This window comes from Silurus meridionalis, chromosome 6 (genome assembly GCF_014805685.1).
Source record: "Silurus meridionalis isolate SWU-2019-XX chromosome 6, ASM1480568v1, whole genome shotgun sequence".
In the NCBI taxonomy this organism is placed as follows: Eukaryota; Metazoa; Chordata; class Actinopteri; order Siluriformes; family Siluridae; genus Silurus; species Silurus meridionalis.
Window position 1 is genome coordinate 14,651,077 of NC_060889.1, and position 18,058 is coordinate 14,669,134.

An 18,058-nucleotide genomic window follows, 5' to 3' on the forward strand; every position below is an offset into this window, starting at 1 on the left:
TAACTGACAAACTAAGATCAAGATAGTAACACAAACACATTTCCTCTTTTCTGCTTGGCGATCCTCACTGCCACTTCACACGGACACGTTTCTGAAGTTCCCCCTCAGTATGCTTTATATGCAGCTTTGGATTCAAATTGAGCTCTAAAAGCTGTAGCCCTGCTCATATTACTGTAGATTTCACCTCGTTCGCCTTAGTTTTGGTGCCAAGGCATTGCAACAGATCATTTATGTCCTGGAAGTTTGTCAGGTACATCCCACAGATGCTCAATTGGATTGAGATATGGGAAATTTGGGAACTCTGTCATGTTTCACAAACCATTCCATGTTCTCCACACCAGAATTTCTTTCTTTTTGCAGTTTGGCCACTGCATCCAGAATTAAAATGACAAAATGTGTACTTAGTTGTGGAGTGTATGAATGGATCTTATAGCTGCTATAAATACTATAAGACTGTAGAAAGGACAATATTCATAATCTTACATTTCAGTGCTCATGTTAGTTCTCACTCTCCGGTGTTTTGCATTGTTTTAAGATTTATAATCACACTCTGGATGTCATCCAAATGAGGATGGGTTCCCCTTTTGAGTCTGGTTCCTCTTAAGGTTTCTTCCTCATAACATCTAAGGGAATTTTTGCCACAGTTGCCTCAGGCTGCTCATCAGGGATAAATACACATCGTTCACTTTAACGTTTAAGTTCTTTAAAGTTGCTTTGAGAATGTTTATTGTGAAAAACGCTCTAGAAATAAACTTGACTTGAAATATGAACATCTAGATGTTTTATTAATGTCTTTTAGATCACATTAATGTCTAAGTGGTTGGTCTTACTTGCTTACTACAGTTAGACCTTCTGTGATTATTTCGGTCCCATTTATTTTTCGGACAGATTTTTTTTGTGTGCAGTTGGCCCAAAGGAAGTGGCATTAGCATAGGCCAGGCTACAGTAGTTCAGAAGTGATGACAGTGTAGGAAATAGACTGAATAGGAGTGTTGTGAAATGTAATGCAAATGTCTGCGAAATGCCGCAAATGAATCAACTACTTGAACAGTGTATTTAGTTCGATGCATCAATGACACTGAAATACACATTCAGTATTTTACACAGTTGAAATAAGTTTTGAATTTTTGGGGGTAAAATGCATTAATGCACACTAGTGGTATAACGGTACACAAAATTTACTTTAAGTCATGGTTTGGCACAATTTCGGTACATTTAAAGGAGAGAAATGCAAACCATAAATGACTTTTTTTGTCAATAACAGTTTACATTGTTAAAACAATTGTAAATAAAATGCCTGTTTTAATAACAAAATGGTTATATTTAATAAATATAAAATGTATACAGTTAAAATAAAACAAATCGAACGAATACAATACATGTTTTTATTATATTGATTAAATTGAGTAATCAATTAAATTGCCACAATTTAAATTGATTACCGTATTTTTCGCACTATAAGCTGCTACTTCTTTTCCCACGTTTTGAACTCCGCAGCTTAAACTACGAAGCGGCTAATTTATGGATTTTTCCTGGGTTTTTCCCGGTTTCACAAACTTCAAGCCAAAAAACTGAACCCCACAACATTATACCAATAAAATTTCCGAACGGAAACGAAAAAACACACCTCACCTGTGTTCTGTGCTGTACGGCATTGGGGGGGAAAAACTTTTTTTTTTTTTTTTTTTAAACGCACGACGATGCCAAAAGATAAACTCCTGAGAGAAATAGTTGTGAAAGGAAGGAGGAAGACAGTGGACAATGACTTTCTTGGTAGGCTACTGTTTAGATACAGGTGCGGCTTATTTGTGTTAAAAATAAAAATCTTTGTCAAATTCAGTGGCTCATATAGTCTGGAAATTATGGTAAATACAATTAAATAAATGGGGAAAATGAAATTAAAATCTTTACATATGTTAGACTTATTTTGGGTAATGGAGTGTGTGTTTTGCATTTAATATTACATTTTCTAAAAGATTTTTTACATGGACTTTAACAAATGTCTTCATTCCTTCCAACCTTCATTCATTCACTCCCTCGATATAGGGAATTGCCAGGATTTTCTCCTTTTGAGAGAAATTCGTGAAGCAAAACACTAAAGAATCCATATCGCAAGTCTGCATAAATATATATACAGTGAAACCCCGTTGTACGAGCAATCTATTGTATGAGCAAACGGAGATACGAGCAAACTCGCTCGCAAAATTTTACCCTGTTTCACGAGCAAATTTCGAAGGCACGAGCAAACCCACGCTGCCGGTTCCCCGTTTTCGGCGGATGGTCGAATCAGTCGCTTAGTTGATGACGTATCACTCAGTCGCTCTCATTGTTCAGTGCAGCAAAAACGTAACTGTGGCAGCGGGGGCGTGGCCGAGCGGCGGTTTGTGAATGGAGGGCGGGTCCGGGAGCAGATAGGCAGGGGATTGCCTCACCTGAAGTTAATGTGACCTAATGATTGTTCTCTCTTTTCAAGTGATCGGAGGGTGCATTTAAGGAGGAGACCGTGTGCGTGTGCGCGTGTGCGCCAGAGACGTGCTGCCTGGGGCACTAAGCAGACCGACACAAAAACCCAAATAAAAGTGGCTCCCGTATTCATTCATTCTTATGGGGAAAATTAGTTCGAACATACGAGCAAATGGACACACGAGCAATTTTCAAGAACGAATTATGCTCGTATAACGGGGTTCCACTGTATTACACACCCATTGTCGTGTATGTTTAAGTTTAATAAGAATTACCTATGTTATTATAACTATGATTTGAACTATGTTCCGCACATAAAACGGAGTGGGAAGCTCTGAAAAATGTTGGTACGAATACGTGTACTGATACACCCAGAACGCGCACACATTCACGCACAGAGGCAATTTATTGTAAACAGTCCGTCTACCAGCATGGTTTTGGAAGGTAAAAGAGCAGTAGATATTGCCATACTCTCGCTCATGTCAGTCACAGCAACAGTAACTACTTTGTGTGTTTTAGTGAGCTCATGTATGCATTAGAGTACAGAGAACATTTCCCTCGCTGCTCTGTGACACTGCATGAGCAGGAGGTTAAATAGATGCCTAGACTGGCTTTACTTATATTTCAGGGAAACTCGTGTTTGCATTCACGCTCACAGTCATATGATCTTGGAGAGCTGACGGGCAAGTTGTATTTAGTGAGTAATCAAACTGTGGAGGAAAAAAAAGCTAATGTCACTGTGCCTGCTTACTGAGGTGTGTGTTATCTGCTAACTTTGCACTAAGCACATGTAAATCACTAAAGCCCTGATATACAATGAAACAGGTCTCAGGCATACACACTACATACAGATTTATAAAATATAATAAGAGCTCAATATAATTTCACAACTGTAAAAAAAAATATATATTACCTGTTTACTGTGTTCGATGATTGCCAGAGTGTCTGCTGTTGCGAGGTTAAAGAGGTCTCCCTCATCAAAAGGGACTGAACTGAATACTCCACACCCTGAATAAGAAAAAATGAAATATTAATCCAGTCGTGAACTTCACACCAGTTTTATCCTAATGCCCTGTCTGTTAATGAAAGCAGTCTAGGTCAAAAGGAACATAGGATGGCATGTGTGAATGGACCCTTACCTTTATCTGAATTTATATATTTCCAGGTTTGTCTTTCCCAGCAGATGTGTAATACTCCGTCTCCTGCTTTGGATGTTCTTTTCTCCTTCTGCGCTTCATCTCAGCCATGTTAAAATGATGCTGTTCTTCCCCACAGAAATGAGTGTTTATTTAAACTAAAACCTTAAATTGTTAATATAAGTGGTGTTTATGTAAAACATGTCCAGTGATAGAGCATGGGACAATGCTGAGGAGAGCTGGGATTTAAACTCTCCATCACACTGACACTCAAAGATATCAGACTTCTGATGTGTTCATTCTGCTTTACTTCTGACTACAGTATTACTGAGTTATGAGTGAAGAGTATCAGGGGTTATTTACACCCTCACAGTGATACAGCAGTGTTTACACACTGTACCATCATCTCTCTCACACTCAGACCCTCACCACCGCTCCAAACTCAGCCATGTAACTCCCGCGCCGCACGCACTCAGCTGTTTCCGGTCGCACGCGCTAACCGGAAGTGATGTTCTAGTGACATTAAATAGCATACAGCCTTATAATAAACAAAATAATAACAATTAAAAGCAGTTCTGAGTAGTTTGTAAGCAGTCCGGGTGCTGTGTGTACAACAGCTCACCTTACAACACTGCACGCGCTAACCGGAAGTGATGTTCTAGCGACATTAAATAGCATACAGCCTTATAATAAATAAAATAATTAAAAGCAGTTCTGAGTAGTTTATAAGCAGTCCGGGTGCTGTATGCCCAGCAGCTCACCTTACAACACTGCACGCGCTCTGTGGCCGGAGCGAACGCGTTTAAAGAGCCGCGAGGATGCGGCGGCTATCAGCTAGCGGCTATCAGCACTGACTATTATTAGCTAGCATCCATGCTAACATACAGACATTTCCCCTTCATTTTAATTCGGCCAAACGCACTAAACCCAAATTTATACAGTGCGCATTCGGTACAAGATTTATCAGTAATTAGTTATTCAACTCAGGTTTTAAAACTAACCATTGATAATGTTGCTAACTAGCCAGCTTTAATTTATGCCTTCTTAAGGCTAAATTCACCCCAATCTCCAGATTCCAATGAAATATTTCTTACAACATTAATTTACAACAAGGAACCGAGCTCTTGGAATATATCAATAGTCTACTCATTAAGTTTATGAACTTTATAATCATACCTGGCTTTTAAAGGGCTGGATAATGGCTGTTCAATGTGTTGGCAAACCGAGTCTAATGAAACTCCGCCTTAAAAGGAACACGTAGGATAATTGACGTAGGTCTCAGCCAATCACAGAACGAAAAATGGCAATCAGCGCTAGCCAATCAGAAGGCTCAAATTTTCACACATGTGTGAACGGATTGCAGTACCGGCTCCGGGCTACAGGGCGCACTACGAAATTCCAAAGTTACACTGTGTTAAGTCAGTTTCGGGTGTTTGTGGTATAAATGGACATGGACTGAAATTTTGAATTTCAGCTCCTCTAGTATAGATATATATAGCCACAGTGCGGGAATTATGAGGACACCTGTCCTGTCCCCATAATCCCAAATGTCCCCATAATGTCGATGCGTAATCAGGTCAAATGTCCACATAAACCACAAAACCAACACACACACGTGTGTGTGTGTGTGTGTGTGTGTGTGTGTGTGTGTGTGTGTGTGTGTGTATGTATGTATATATATATATATATATATATATATATATATATATATATATATATATATATATATATATATATATATATATATACATACATACACACATATTTTTATATATATAATTTGTGTGTGTATGTATGTATGTATGTATGTATGTATGTATAAAAGCAGCTGTGAAAATTTTGTTCTCCAAAATTTAGTTGGCGAATATGTGATTTGCTAATCAAAAGCAGCTGTTTTATATCCAGGGCTGTAAATGTTACCAGTCAAAAAGAAGTTCCACCATTTGGGACACAACCTATTGCTTAAAACCAGAATGAAGGGATTTTAGTGAGGACACTCCCTGTGGTAAAGAGACACATCCTGCGATGAATCACTGCATGTGCTTTTAAAATTTGCAGACGCAGCTGTGAAATAAAGAAACACACAAGCAGTAAATTGAACTGAAAAGACTGGCACGGATCCCTGTAATGGTTTCGAAAAGAATACAAGCTGTCGATCTTATTGTAATAAGTGAAAAAGATTTGTAGCTAAAGGCTTAATAATTGCTCTGTAGTCTAATCTGTAGGAATATAGGAATATTTAACATGCATTACCATGAACCAGGAACATGATGTCCTGCCTATATTTTGCACTGCCATGGATTTTTCAGCGTGTTTTACTTGAATGTTTGTTATTGAAAGGCTTCAGCTGGGTTCTGCAGTTGTGGACACTAGTTCACCACATACTCGGCATGAATGGAAATGAGGCTCTTCATGGTCCTGTGCTGTGTTTAAACCCACTAATGCATCTTTATCACTATTCTGCAATGATCATATTCCTTTTTTTAAATAATTGTGTATATACATTTTATTGTGTATTGATTGATTAATATGTATTTACTATGTATTACTTTTCAGGATGTATGGTTTTAGAGAAAACTATATCATTACTCACTAGGCTGTGAGCACAGCTTAACCAAACCAAGAAAGATCTCCAAGGACGTACAAAGTAAAGTGAGGAGCTCACTTCATAACTCAGCCCAGAAAAACACTTGCATTTACAGTGGATATAAAAAAAAGTGCTTGTTAAAATGCCAGATTTTTGTGAGCTGAAGTAATGAAACTAAGATAAATCATTTATTCTGAACAGACACACATTTAATTATAAATGTACACACATTTTTATATGCCAAATGCTGCAAGTGTAAATCCATACCTGCATAAAACCACTATATGGAAAACAGAGTTTGTGGACACCTAACCTTAACACCAGTCAGGCATAACATTATGACTTTATAACATTATGAGCGATGAGTGAATAACACTGATTATCTCATCATCATGGCACCTGTTAGTGGGTGGGACATATTAGGCAGAAAGTGAACATTTTGTCCTCAAATTTTCTGTGGTAGAAGCAGTGGTGGACAAATTACACAGAATAAAAGTATCAAAGTATTTGCCTTTAAATGCACTTAAGTATCCAAGTTCTATGATTTATTATGGCTATAATGTTCCTAATATCCTGTTGAAATGACCCTGAAATGTATGTTGGTGCTAAGTAGATCCCACCAAGCAGGAATGGCGGTTCTAGCTTACGTCGTTCACCCAGGACGTCATTTGTCACGAATGTCTCCCCTATTAATTCGTTTCAGCTTTAAACAAATCTCATCTCCTGCTTCAGCTACCATCACTGGATGAGTAAGACATATACCGTATTTTTCGGACTATAAGCCGCTACTTTTTTCCTACGTTTTAAACCCCGCGGCTTAAACAACGAAGCAGCTTATTTATGAATTTTTCCTGGGTTTTTCCCGGTTTCACAAACTTCAAGCCAAAAAACTGAACCCCATAACATTAGACCAATGAAATTTCCGAAAGGAAACGAAAAATCGCACCTCACCTGTGTCCTGAGCTGCACGGCATCGGGAGAAAAAAAGTTTTTTTAAAGCACGACGATGCCAGAAGATAAACTCCCGAGACAAATAGTTGTGAAAGGAAGGAGGAAGTGAACAATGACTTTCTTGGTCGGCTACTGTTTAGATACAAGCCGTTGTAGCACGTTGAGTCAGGGTGAAGGGAGAACTCGCTAACTCCAGTTACAACAGAAATCATATAATCACAGACAGGTTTCCAAAACTCGTGTTTTTTTAATTTTTCTTGGCAACAGCGTTACGGGTTAGTCAAAGAAACTTAGAAATGAGCATATAGAGAAAATAATAAGGACATATTCCTCATCTTGAACACACGTAGTAATACCGGAAAAAATACAGTGGCATGCTATTCCCAAAATACCGCTCTGCTCCTAAAGGAAGCGCAAAATATTTCACCCGTTACACCGTGTGTAACGTGTCTTTCGTTAAAGCCTGTGTAAAGTACATTAGTGTAGGCTTATAGACAGGTGCGGCTTATTTATGTTAAAAATAAAAATATTTGTAAAATTCAGTGGGTGTGACTTGTATATGGGTGCGCTTAATAGTCCGGAAATTACGGTATTATCAGAGCAGTCCACAAATTTGGATACATTTCTGAGCTCAATTCCATGTATAAGTCAGATGTAGGGTGAGGAGGCCTGGGGTGCAGTCAATTCATGCCAAAGGTTTTCAATAAGGTTGAGGTCAGAGGTTTATAGCAGGCCATTCAAGATTTTCTACTCCAACGCAGGTACACTATCTTTATTGAGCTGGATCTCCTAGTCCAAGTGAAGGGAAAATGTAATGCTATTGCTTCCAAGGACATCCTATACAATTGTGTACATTGGGGTAAAAAAAAAAATTTAGAGCTAGAAAGTCAGGTGTCCCAAAACATCAGTTTTTATAGTGTGTGTGTGTGTGTGTGTGTGTGTGTGTGTGTGTGTGTGTGTGTGTGTGTGTGTGTATAATGAGTTTCTTTCTATTAAGCTATGTGAGAATAGAGTTAAGAGTTCATCGTCTCTGACTGGTAAATCAGATTCTAGTCAGAACTTCTGCACATTATAATCATAGTAGTCCTGACAGAGCAAGTACAACTAGAGCAAAAAAAACCTACAGAAATCTCATTACTAAGTTAATTAGCTTCTTAAACGTAATTAATTAGTAGGGCTAAGTTTAGTAAGCTAAGCTTTACTGATTAGCTAATGTTTAAGAGGCTAATTATGCAAATAAATTAACTGCGGCTTTCAAAGTATAGAGAAGGACGGTGCGATGAAGTTGTTTTTTGGCATCGTGCATGAAGTCTGTGGTGCAGGACCTGGGTGTTATTGTTGATTCTTGTCATAAATTCAAGCCTTCTATTTAGGTTACTACATTCTTCAGTTTAGAAACATTGCCAAAGTTAGGCGTTACCTCACACTTCAGGGTGCTCTGTAGTTGACCCTTTTTTTCCCCTCTCCTTCTCTAGCTTAGGCTGTTGCAGCGATCCTTTTGCTAATATACTAAAAATAAAATGTGCAGCACATATAGATTTCTTTTTTTGTTAGTTTGAAACCCATGATTTGGCTGAGACATCATTATTTGACAGGATATCTAATTCAATAGCTGTGATTATCTTTTCAGTGAGTGTGTTTGCCACGAGATTTTTCCCTGGTCTGGATGCTGACACACTCTGTTCTTATTTGACTGAGGGAATGGGTTAATCGGTGATATGTCGGAAAATAAACTCAACCCGTAGCAGATTCGGCTCGTTCCATGTTACTGCTGAGTGTAATGAAGTAGCATGTATGATCCGCAGCTTTTGCCTGCCGGGGATTTCTGTCGCCGTTATTTTGAGGCTCGTAAATCCAGAGCTGATTGTGGAAGCATGGCTGGTGAGTCAAAAGGAGGGACAGATCTGCAACATCAGCGCTCTGTGTCTGATATTACGGATGTAGCTCTATAGGAAAGTAGCAGCCAAGTGTCTAGTATAAAATAAAACAAATAAATATCAATACTGTTTTATATAATGCCTGAGGTTTGTGTGTTGGACATAGTGAAGCACATAAATCACACTTTTTTCATGTTTTGTGTGTTCAAGAGTTGTTTTGTTATTATTTTTTTTTTTTTTTTTTTTGTTTTTGTTTTTTGTACCTAAACAGGACTTGGAAAGATTCAACTGCTTACCTGCAGATGTTTACGGGGTGTGGGAATCTACTACTGATTTAAGTGCTGGAATTGTTCATAGGAATTGAGTTCAGTAATGGTGGCAAAAAGTGCATCATTCTGAACATTTATACACCCTATGATAGTAATCAGATTGAAGATTAATGTCTTAATAGGTTGGCATGTGTAATGTCTCTTATTCAGGATAATGCTACATGTTGTTTTATTGTAGGAGATATAAATGCAGAGGTCTCTGATGGTAACTCTCTATTCGAAAATCATTAAAAGCAGCTTGGTTCTGATAATGGGTTTATTCTGTCAAGCACAGTGCATTTACCTGTCAATAATTAAACATATATTATTGAGGCGTGGCATACAACTTCATGGTTAGATCACTGCATTTGTACAGCTGATGCACATGATTCTTTGGAAGCCATGAGGATTAATTATGAATTTGCTACTGATCATGTGCCTTTTACTATAAATTACATTTAAATTTGGATAATTGACCTACTCTCCTGCCAGGGAATAACAACATGCGTTTAGGGAGAATAGAGTGGTCTTATGTGACCGAGGAGGATCTTGGAGTATATTGCGCAGAGACACACGTTGTTGAGTCATATTGATTTACCGAAAGATGTAAGAACCCACAACATGGTTGAGTTATGTTCCTTGAATGATAAGATTGTGGAATGCTTTCTTGCCTCAAGCAGGCCCTTGTACAAGACCAGGGGGTTTAGATGTAGGCCAGGTTGGAAGGAGTATGTTGAAGAGCTTGATGCTGAGGCTAAAAGGGCGTTTGGGCTGAGTCTGGTAGACATAAATATGGTCTTTTGTAGTTGAATATAAAAAAAAAAAAACGAGCAAATGCTCACTTTAAATATGCCCTTCGTTATAATGAAAGGAATAAAAACACAACGAGGGCTGACTCACCTGCAAGGATACTGTAACAATTCAAATTATTTTTGGAAAGAAATAAAAATAATTGTAAAACATCTTTGCCAACGGATATTAATGGGGTATGCAGGGCAGAGAACATTACTCAGCTGTGGAGAAAACATTACTACGAGCTCTTTTAATTGTGTTAAACGTAACCCCTTTGTAGTGGGTCATATTGAAAATAATCATGATGTGTTTGTTTTACCACAAGAGGTTGGTGATGCAATCATGAGGTTAAAAGATAAGATGGTGTGCGGTATAGAGAAGTCCGATAAGGTCAAATCTGCTGAGCATTTAAAATTTGTTTCACTGAGTTTTTATATTATGGCATTTAACCTGATTCTATCTTATGTTATGTTGGTGTGTATTATTAAAGATAAAGCTTGGAAAATCAATAGTATGGATAATTATCGGCCTATAGCCTCGGCCAGTATTGTATCCAAAGTTTTTGAGAGAATTTTAATAAACAAGTTGAAACAGTTTTTTTTTTTTTTTTTTACTTGATATTCAGTTTGGTTTTAAATCCAAACATAGTATGAATATGTGTATTTTTGCTCTGAAGGAGATTTTCCGATTTGTATATTAGGAACAATTCCACAGTTTTTATGGGATTTATCGATTCATCTAAAGCCTTTGATCGTGTGGATCGTGAAAAATGATTTGGTAAGCTACCAACAGAGGGGTTTCTAAACTTTTAGTGAGAATTTTGCCTCTTTTGTTATGATTCAGGTATAGTATGTAAAATGGGGCAATCATGTGTACACATTAAACATGCATTTATTGTAGGGAATGTATTTTGTCTCTTTCTGTTTAATATTTATATGGATGACTGCTCAAAACTGCTATATACAGTGGAACCCGGTTATGTCGATGTCCTAGGGGGTCGCCAAAAAGCATCGAGATAACCGATGATCGAGATAAACGAAAATCAATATGGCGGCAATATATTAACGTGCTTGAAATTTCTTTATGTACATGATGTGCGTTAATAAATGAGAATGTGCATGCACGTGTTTTTGAAGGGTTTTTTACACAACAGCGTTGCCGCGATTTGTTTGATGAAGGCATGCTATAAAAATACATACAGTACATATTTGTTAACTGTCAGGAATCCACCTGCCACGCCTCCTTCGGCGCCCCCTTTCAGTGTGTCAGGTGCTTTCTCAGCCGCTTTCTCTGAAGCTCCCGGCTTCAATCGCGCACATATGGTGCTCGTTTAGCATCATCACCAGCTCCTATTTAAACTTCCACACTCTCACTGTCCGTTATTGTTGGTATATGTTGGTTCACGGCGGTCGTTGTTTTCGCTCATGCGTATCCTGGTACGCGTCTTTCCACCGGCACTCTCTCAACGGCTGCTCTTTTCTTCCCAAAGCGCACCGCGGATTCCCCCCCGATCCTGCTGTTGTTCATTCTATGCTTTTGCTGCTCATCCCACGTTCCGCGCCGCCAAGCGTGGCTTTCGCCTCCCGTTCATCGCATAACATTTAACAACAAAAGGCATATGTGCACTAACTAACAGCAGAGATTCACCAGTATACAATACAACACCTGTAGCAGCTGTAAGCCTTGATTTTTCCGCCACGTCCTCGAGTTCTTCTGCGGCTGCACAGTGCTGATCGAGATAACCGATGTTAAATGGCAAATTTTTCCCCCCTTGTGCTCGAGATATAAGGGTTCAGTGACATAAAAAAAGTCGACATAACCGATAAAAAATGCTAAGACAAAGCGAGAATTTGCGGTTCCACTTCAAAAACGTCGACTTAATAGGGTTGTCGAGTTAACCGAGGTCAAGATAAGCGGGTTCCACTGTAGTTGTATGTGGATGATTTAATGATTTTTGTCATCGGGACTTCAACAGCTATTGAGGGTTTGTTCTCAATATGGCTCAGATGTTGACATATTAAATATAAAGTAAAAAAGAGTAATGTTATGATTATCAGGAGTAGGGAGGACAGGAAGCACTAACTTTTCTATCTCAGGTATTGTCCTGAAAGTATGTGATGAGGTTAAATACTTTATATAACTGATGACTTGTGTGATGATCGGGACATCTTCAGACAATGTTTTGTAATGTATGCACAAGCAAATATGTTGTTTAGGAAATCTGTGAAAACTGTACCATATAGAGCATACTGTACACCTACGTATAGTGCCCATTTCTTACAGAAACTGAAGTAGGACGATGGAGAAGTTCAAGTGAAATGTTTGCCTTAGTTCGTGTGCCAACCTGCTCTGCTGTTATGTAAGCACATGTACAGATGCATGTGTAGGTTATTAGAGTCTGTAAACATAATTTCAGCACTGACAAATCCTGCGCTAAGATCAGATTTTTCTCCAATATGTGGAACCACTGGCGTCTTAGTCTGTATGTAAATGCATGATATTGTGGATTGTGATAAAGTGATGATTATTCTTATTATTACTATTTTCCATACAGTGGCATCCAGGGTCTATTATTAACAATGACTTGAGAAAAAGGTGGACTTTTTAAATTATTTGCAAGAATTTTTGCAAGTCTTCTTACTGCTTTAATGACTTGCACACTCTACTGGCATGGGCTGCATAAATTTGCACAAAATCTAGAGCCATTTTAAATCAGCTTCTTTTCAGAACCCACGCTTTAGTAAAATACATAATGCATGAGGAAAATCGGACTTTAAACTGACCTCACAGTTAACATGGTCACTACCACAAATCTCTTCTTCACAAATAGAGACTTGGCAGTAGTCTAGAATCTTGACTATATGATATTAAGACCTTAAATATGTACTTAAAATTTCAAAACCCTGAAACCTTTTTTTTTTTTTTTTTTTTTTTTTTTTTTTTTTTGGTGTATTTTTTTTATTTATTATTATTTCTATATACAGTGGAACCTCGGAGCTCGCGAGGGTTAGGGACCAAGACCGGTCGCGAGTTCAATTTTCGCGACCTTTGATACGCCCTTCCAACCCAGTAAAACCCAAAGAACACTATACAAAATCGATTTAAATGAGTAAATAACACTATTTCACTCCATAACACTTAATTATTAGACTATTTTAACAATACTTTATGTAAATTAACAGCAATTACAATGCTTAATTAAAAAAAAATAAAGTACAGTAAAGTATGCAGTAGAGAAGTACAATATAATAATACATAATAAAAATAGTTTTAAAGCATTTTTTAGACAATTTTAATGAGATAAACCTTGATTAGAAATGTTAAAACTAGCGTTTTGAGCAGCTCATGTTGCTCACGAGCCGATCTGAATGAGAGTCGCCGGTCGGAATGAAAGTCGTGAGCATGCGAGGTCGCGAGCGCTGAGGTTCCACTGTATTCTGTTAGTAGCTTATTTTCACACTGTTATTGTTTTGATTCATATTTCATTTGAATGTATTTGTATTATTGTCCTTTTACTGACATTCTTCCTATTTATTTAATCTTTTTTTTTTTTTTTTTACAAGCCACATAAAGCTGCCTTTCTGTAGGTATGAAAGGAATTATTATAAATACATCCATAATTCATAAAACATATTTGTATAGTTTTAACACTGGGCACAATCACTTAGTACTTTTACAAAAACACATATGTTGATTTTTATAAATGTTAAATTCATACAGCATATGGACGAAAGAATGTGCACAACATTCCATTTCACATTTAGTCTCTCTTGCAGTTTTAATAACCTCCACTCTTCTAAGATGATGTTCCTCTAGACTTTGGAGTGTGGTTGTGAAGATTTGTGCTCATTCAGCCACAAGGGCTTTAGTGACGTCTGGTACTGATACAGGATGAGGAGGCCTGTGGTGCAGTCAGTGATCCAGGATTTAATGGGGTTGACATCCGAGCTCTGTAGCACACGTGAGCCATATCTTCATGGAGTTGATTTTGTGCACAGGCTCATTGTCATGGTGGAGGTTTGGGTCTCCTCATTCAAGTAAACTTTGTGGTAACAGTTTGGGGATGAATCGCATACGAAGGGGGAAAAGCCAGGTGTCCCTATACTTTTGTTTTTATTGTGTATATTAGATTACATATATAACGGCAGATATACATATAACTGTGTATATCTGCAGTTTAATTATAATCCTTTATAAATAAGTGTAAATGCCTGTGCTGCTTCACTGTTTTAAAGAGAAGTCATTGAGGACAGCTTGACTGCTGAGTGCATCTGTTCACTCAGCAGCGTACTACTGATGATGTAGGCCACACGCTTGATTGTAATTCTAAAACCTTTTATAGCTTCTAAATGGTTTTGTTGTGGTACTTTTGTCATATACTGCGTAATGTGTGCTTCTAATTTCAGCTCGAACCTTTTGTAAGACTTTTGTCCGGCACAAAACTGAAGAAGGTAATTGAGTTTAATGTACAGTCGACTGGAGATCAGTTTGTAACACGGGAGTCGACAGATGTGAGGGTGTTTTAAGGGCAGAACAGGAGGCTGATCTGTAAACCACAGAAACAAAAGGTACTCGGTTACAAATGTAAGAATCAGTCTCTGTCCGCTCTAATTTATATGCCTGCCTACTAAATAGACAAGTGGGTGGACATTTATCTCAGCCAGAAGTTATTTGTGGTTGAATGTAAAGGAACCCGGAGGTCCGTCTGCACACTTGGTGCCTTCCTGTCTAACTGGACAGTATTATCTTTAACTCTGAATAAAGAGCAGTGGCTGTTTTGGACTGCTGTAAACATGGCATTTGTGCCAATCCTGGATTCACTGAGCTCTTTGTGTGTGTGTGTGTGTGTGTGTGTGTGTGTGTGTGTGTGTGTGTGTGTGTGTGTGTGTGTGTGTGTGTGTGTGTGTGTGTGTGTGTGTGTGTGTGTGTGTGTGTGTGTGTGCGCCTGCAGAGGAAATCCTCGGTTCCGTCAAGACCGTGCTGCTTTCACAGGAACACTTCCTTATCAACAGGAAGGGTGTGCTCAGGTGAAGGGTTGCATGTTGAGTTGTTTTATTTTGAGTGGGTTTTCATATTTGTGTTCTACCAGTTTTCACACATGCTACTAAATAAATGTGAGATGGACATGTTGCACTGACGAAGCTCTCTTTATGAATGAATGTTTCCGTAGAGAAATACACTTTGACGACCTGATTCTATGTTTCGCTGTCTGAGATTTCTAGGTTGCTTCTTACTTTCGGGTGCTTTTTTTAAAAATACTTCAGCGTGTAAGAAGGCAGTAATCATAGGAACTGAAACTTTAGTTTGTGAAATCCAGAGTTTAATGCAGTGGGTTGTTGTTTCTTTGCTTAATTTTTTTTTGTCACTCGTGCAGCTTTCACATCTTGAAGCTGGAGTCACGTGGCTACTTTATCTTGAGTTGTGTGGTTAAATTCTGATTTGACCTGGATGCCTGCTTGTGTTTACCGTGTACGTCTGCCATCTGGTGGTTGAAAGGTGTAAGCGCGTTTTTGAGTAGTTGTTAATATTCCAACTAATTACATCTGCATATATTAAGTTAAAATGATCTGTAAAACTGAATTTCTAAAATCGCAGTGTTGTACACTTGCCCCCTCTCATAGATCTGTGTACGATGGCCAAGAGCATGGGCTCTTCATGGAGAAGCTGGATGGGCGGATTCGCAACCACGACCGCGAAATCGAGAAGATGTGCAACCATCATTTCCAGGGCTTTGTGGACTCCATCACAGAGCTGCTTAAAGTTCGTGGAGAGGCACAAAAACTCAAGGTGAGCTACAGACTGAAAAAGAGATCAGGAAAAGTGTTGGGACGTTGTAGTTTAAAGAATTGAAGAAGCAGAAATACGGTGGTTGTTGAGACCTTTTTGGGCTTCTCTTTTTTTGGGGGCAGGGTCAAGTGACTGAAACCAATCAGAAGCTGCAGAATGATGGCAAGGAGGTATGGCTTTTATTTTAATAGCATTTTTATATGACTGCCAAAATAGAATTACAAGAATTGTCCATGAATTTGTACATTTTTGTAGCTACTGACCGCGATGGATGATCTGACACGATGTCGTTTGCAGCAGAGGAACATTGCCACCACCATCGACAAACTCACACACTGCCTGCCAGGTGCACCCCTGCCTTTATCCACTTCTGTTTTCATACTGTATGGACAAAATTTGTGGACACCTGACCATATGTTTTTTTTGAACATCCTTATTTACTCCCTATTTGCTTTTATAATATCTTCCACTCTTCTGGAAAGATGTTCCAGTAGATTCTGGAGTTTGGTTGTGAAGATTTGTGCTCCTTCATCAACAAATACTTTAGTGAAGCCAAGTACTGATGTAGGGTGAGGAGGCCAAAAGGGTTGAGGTCAGACCTCTATAGCAGGCCACTCAAGATCTTCCACTCCATCCCATGTAAATTACTGTATATCTTCATGGAGCCGTGTTTTTATACACAAGTATTATTATGCTGGAACAGGTTTTGGATCTGCTAGTTTAAGTGTAGGGGAAATTTAATGACACTACAGCCAGTGACATTTTATACAAAGACTTGAATCCCTAAAGACTCCAGCGTTCTATTTAACCTGGACTCAATACAGAGACGGAAATACGACATTCTTTGTTGCGGTGTTCCATGCCATATGGGACTGTATGACAATGAAGAGGCAGACAAGCCCTCAAAATGGGAGTCACAGACTGTAAAACCCAAATGGAAACGAAGGACGATTTCTCTCTCGATTTCTATTCTGACTCCAGACATGATCAGATCATATACACAAGATGCCGTATTAGACACTCCAGGCACTCCCATTGGACCTTCCTCAAGCCTGCCATGAAAATATCCAATTATGCTGGAAATGCCCTCAAAGATCAAACAAACAAACAAAGGCAGTTTATACAATTGTGCGCCTCCAACTTTATGGTAACAGTTTGGGGAAGAAGCACATGTAGCTGAAAAAGTCAGGTGTAGTTGATTTGTAACACATTTGTCCTTTTAGTGTAGTTGATGTGTAGATTTGAAAGGATAACTGAATATGCAACAGATTAACATACACTTGTACTCATGGCTGTAGATTAAAACGGTTGCATGTACAGTATTCTACATGTCTTGTTTTGTTTCACAGCAAATACAGACATTCATTATAGCTAATATCATTTTCTCTCCCCACCCCCCCCCCTAGTGCTGGAAATGTACAGCAAGCTGCAAGAACAGATGAGGGCCAAAAGGTAAGATTCTTATACAGCAACTTTAGAAAGCATGATGGCCTCTATTTAATAATTTTATTTATTTATTTATTTTATTTTTGTTATAGAAGTGTTCATTAATCCAGATGCTATAATTACCAAAGACAATAATGTTTACAAGTTGCTGTCAATTGGGAGATTTTCCACCCCCACCTGTTTTCCATCATCCCAAAATATAGTAATGAAAAACTTTGTTTAAAATGTCTAATTTATGGTAATATCAAGTTCTAAATCAATAACATCAAATAGCATCAAGTAAAAAAAGAAAGAAAAATGTATTTATCTGCATGGATGACCCAATTGTTTTTTAAGAGTTGCTTTGTGTAATATATTTATTTTTATAAGAGAAAATCATAAACTAAGATTAGATAGAACAGGATGAATTTTTTTATAAAAAAATCCTGCCTCGTTGCGTCCCACCTGTCATGTCTTTATTGCCCACTAGTGGGCGCGCCCCACACTTTGAGAACTAATGCCTTAGCGTGTATAATTCACATTTTCATTTAATTTGAATGCCATCTGCCCACTCAGGTTGCTCATTCTCATGCACTTTATCACAGATGTTGTTAAATGTTCATATCATGAGCTCCGAGATGAAGATCTGATAAAGTTGTGTACAGATTTTAGTCTCCCAAGTGAAAAGTCAACAGTCATGTTTTTAGGACCGTCTCGGATAGAAAAATGTGG

The 18,058-nt window shown here is 38.3% G+C and overlaps 1 protein-coding gene across 1 annotated transcript in view; it reads left to right on the forward strand.

Moving 5' to 3' along the window:
* exoc6b (exocyst complex component 6B) overlaps positions 1–18,058 on the forward strand; it is a 98,060-nt gene that overhangs the window by 14,824 nt on the left and 65,178 nt on the right. Inside the window, 4 exon segments of the mRNA XM_046850785.1 lie at positions 15,736–15,901; positions 16,024–16,071; positions 16,157–16,247; positions 17,308–17,353. Coding sequence (XP_046706741.1) covers positions 15,736–15,901; positions 16,024–16,071; positions 16,157–16,247; positions 17,308–17,353 — 351 coding nt within the window.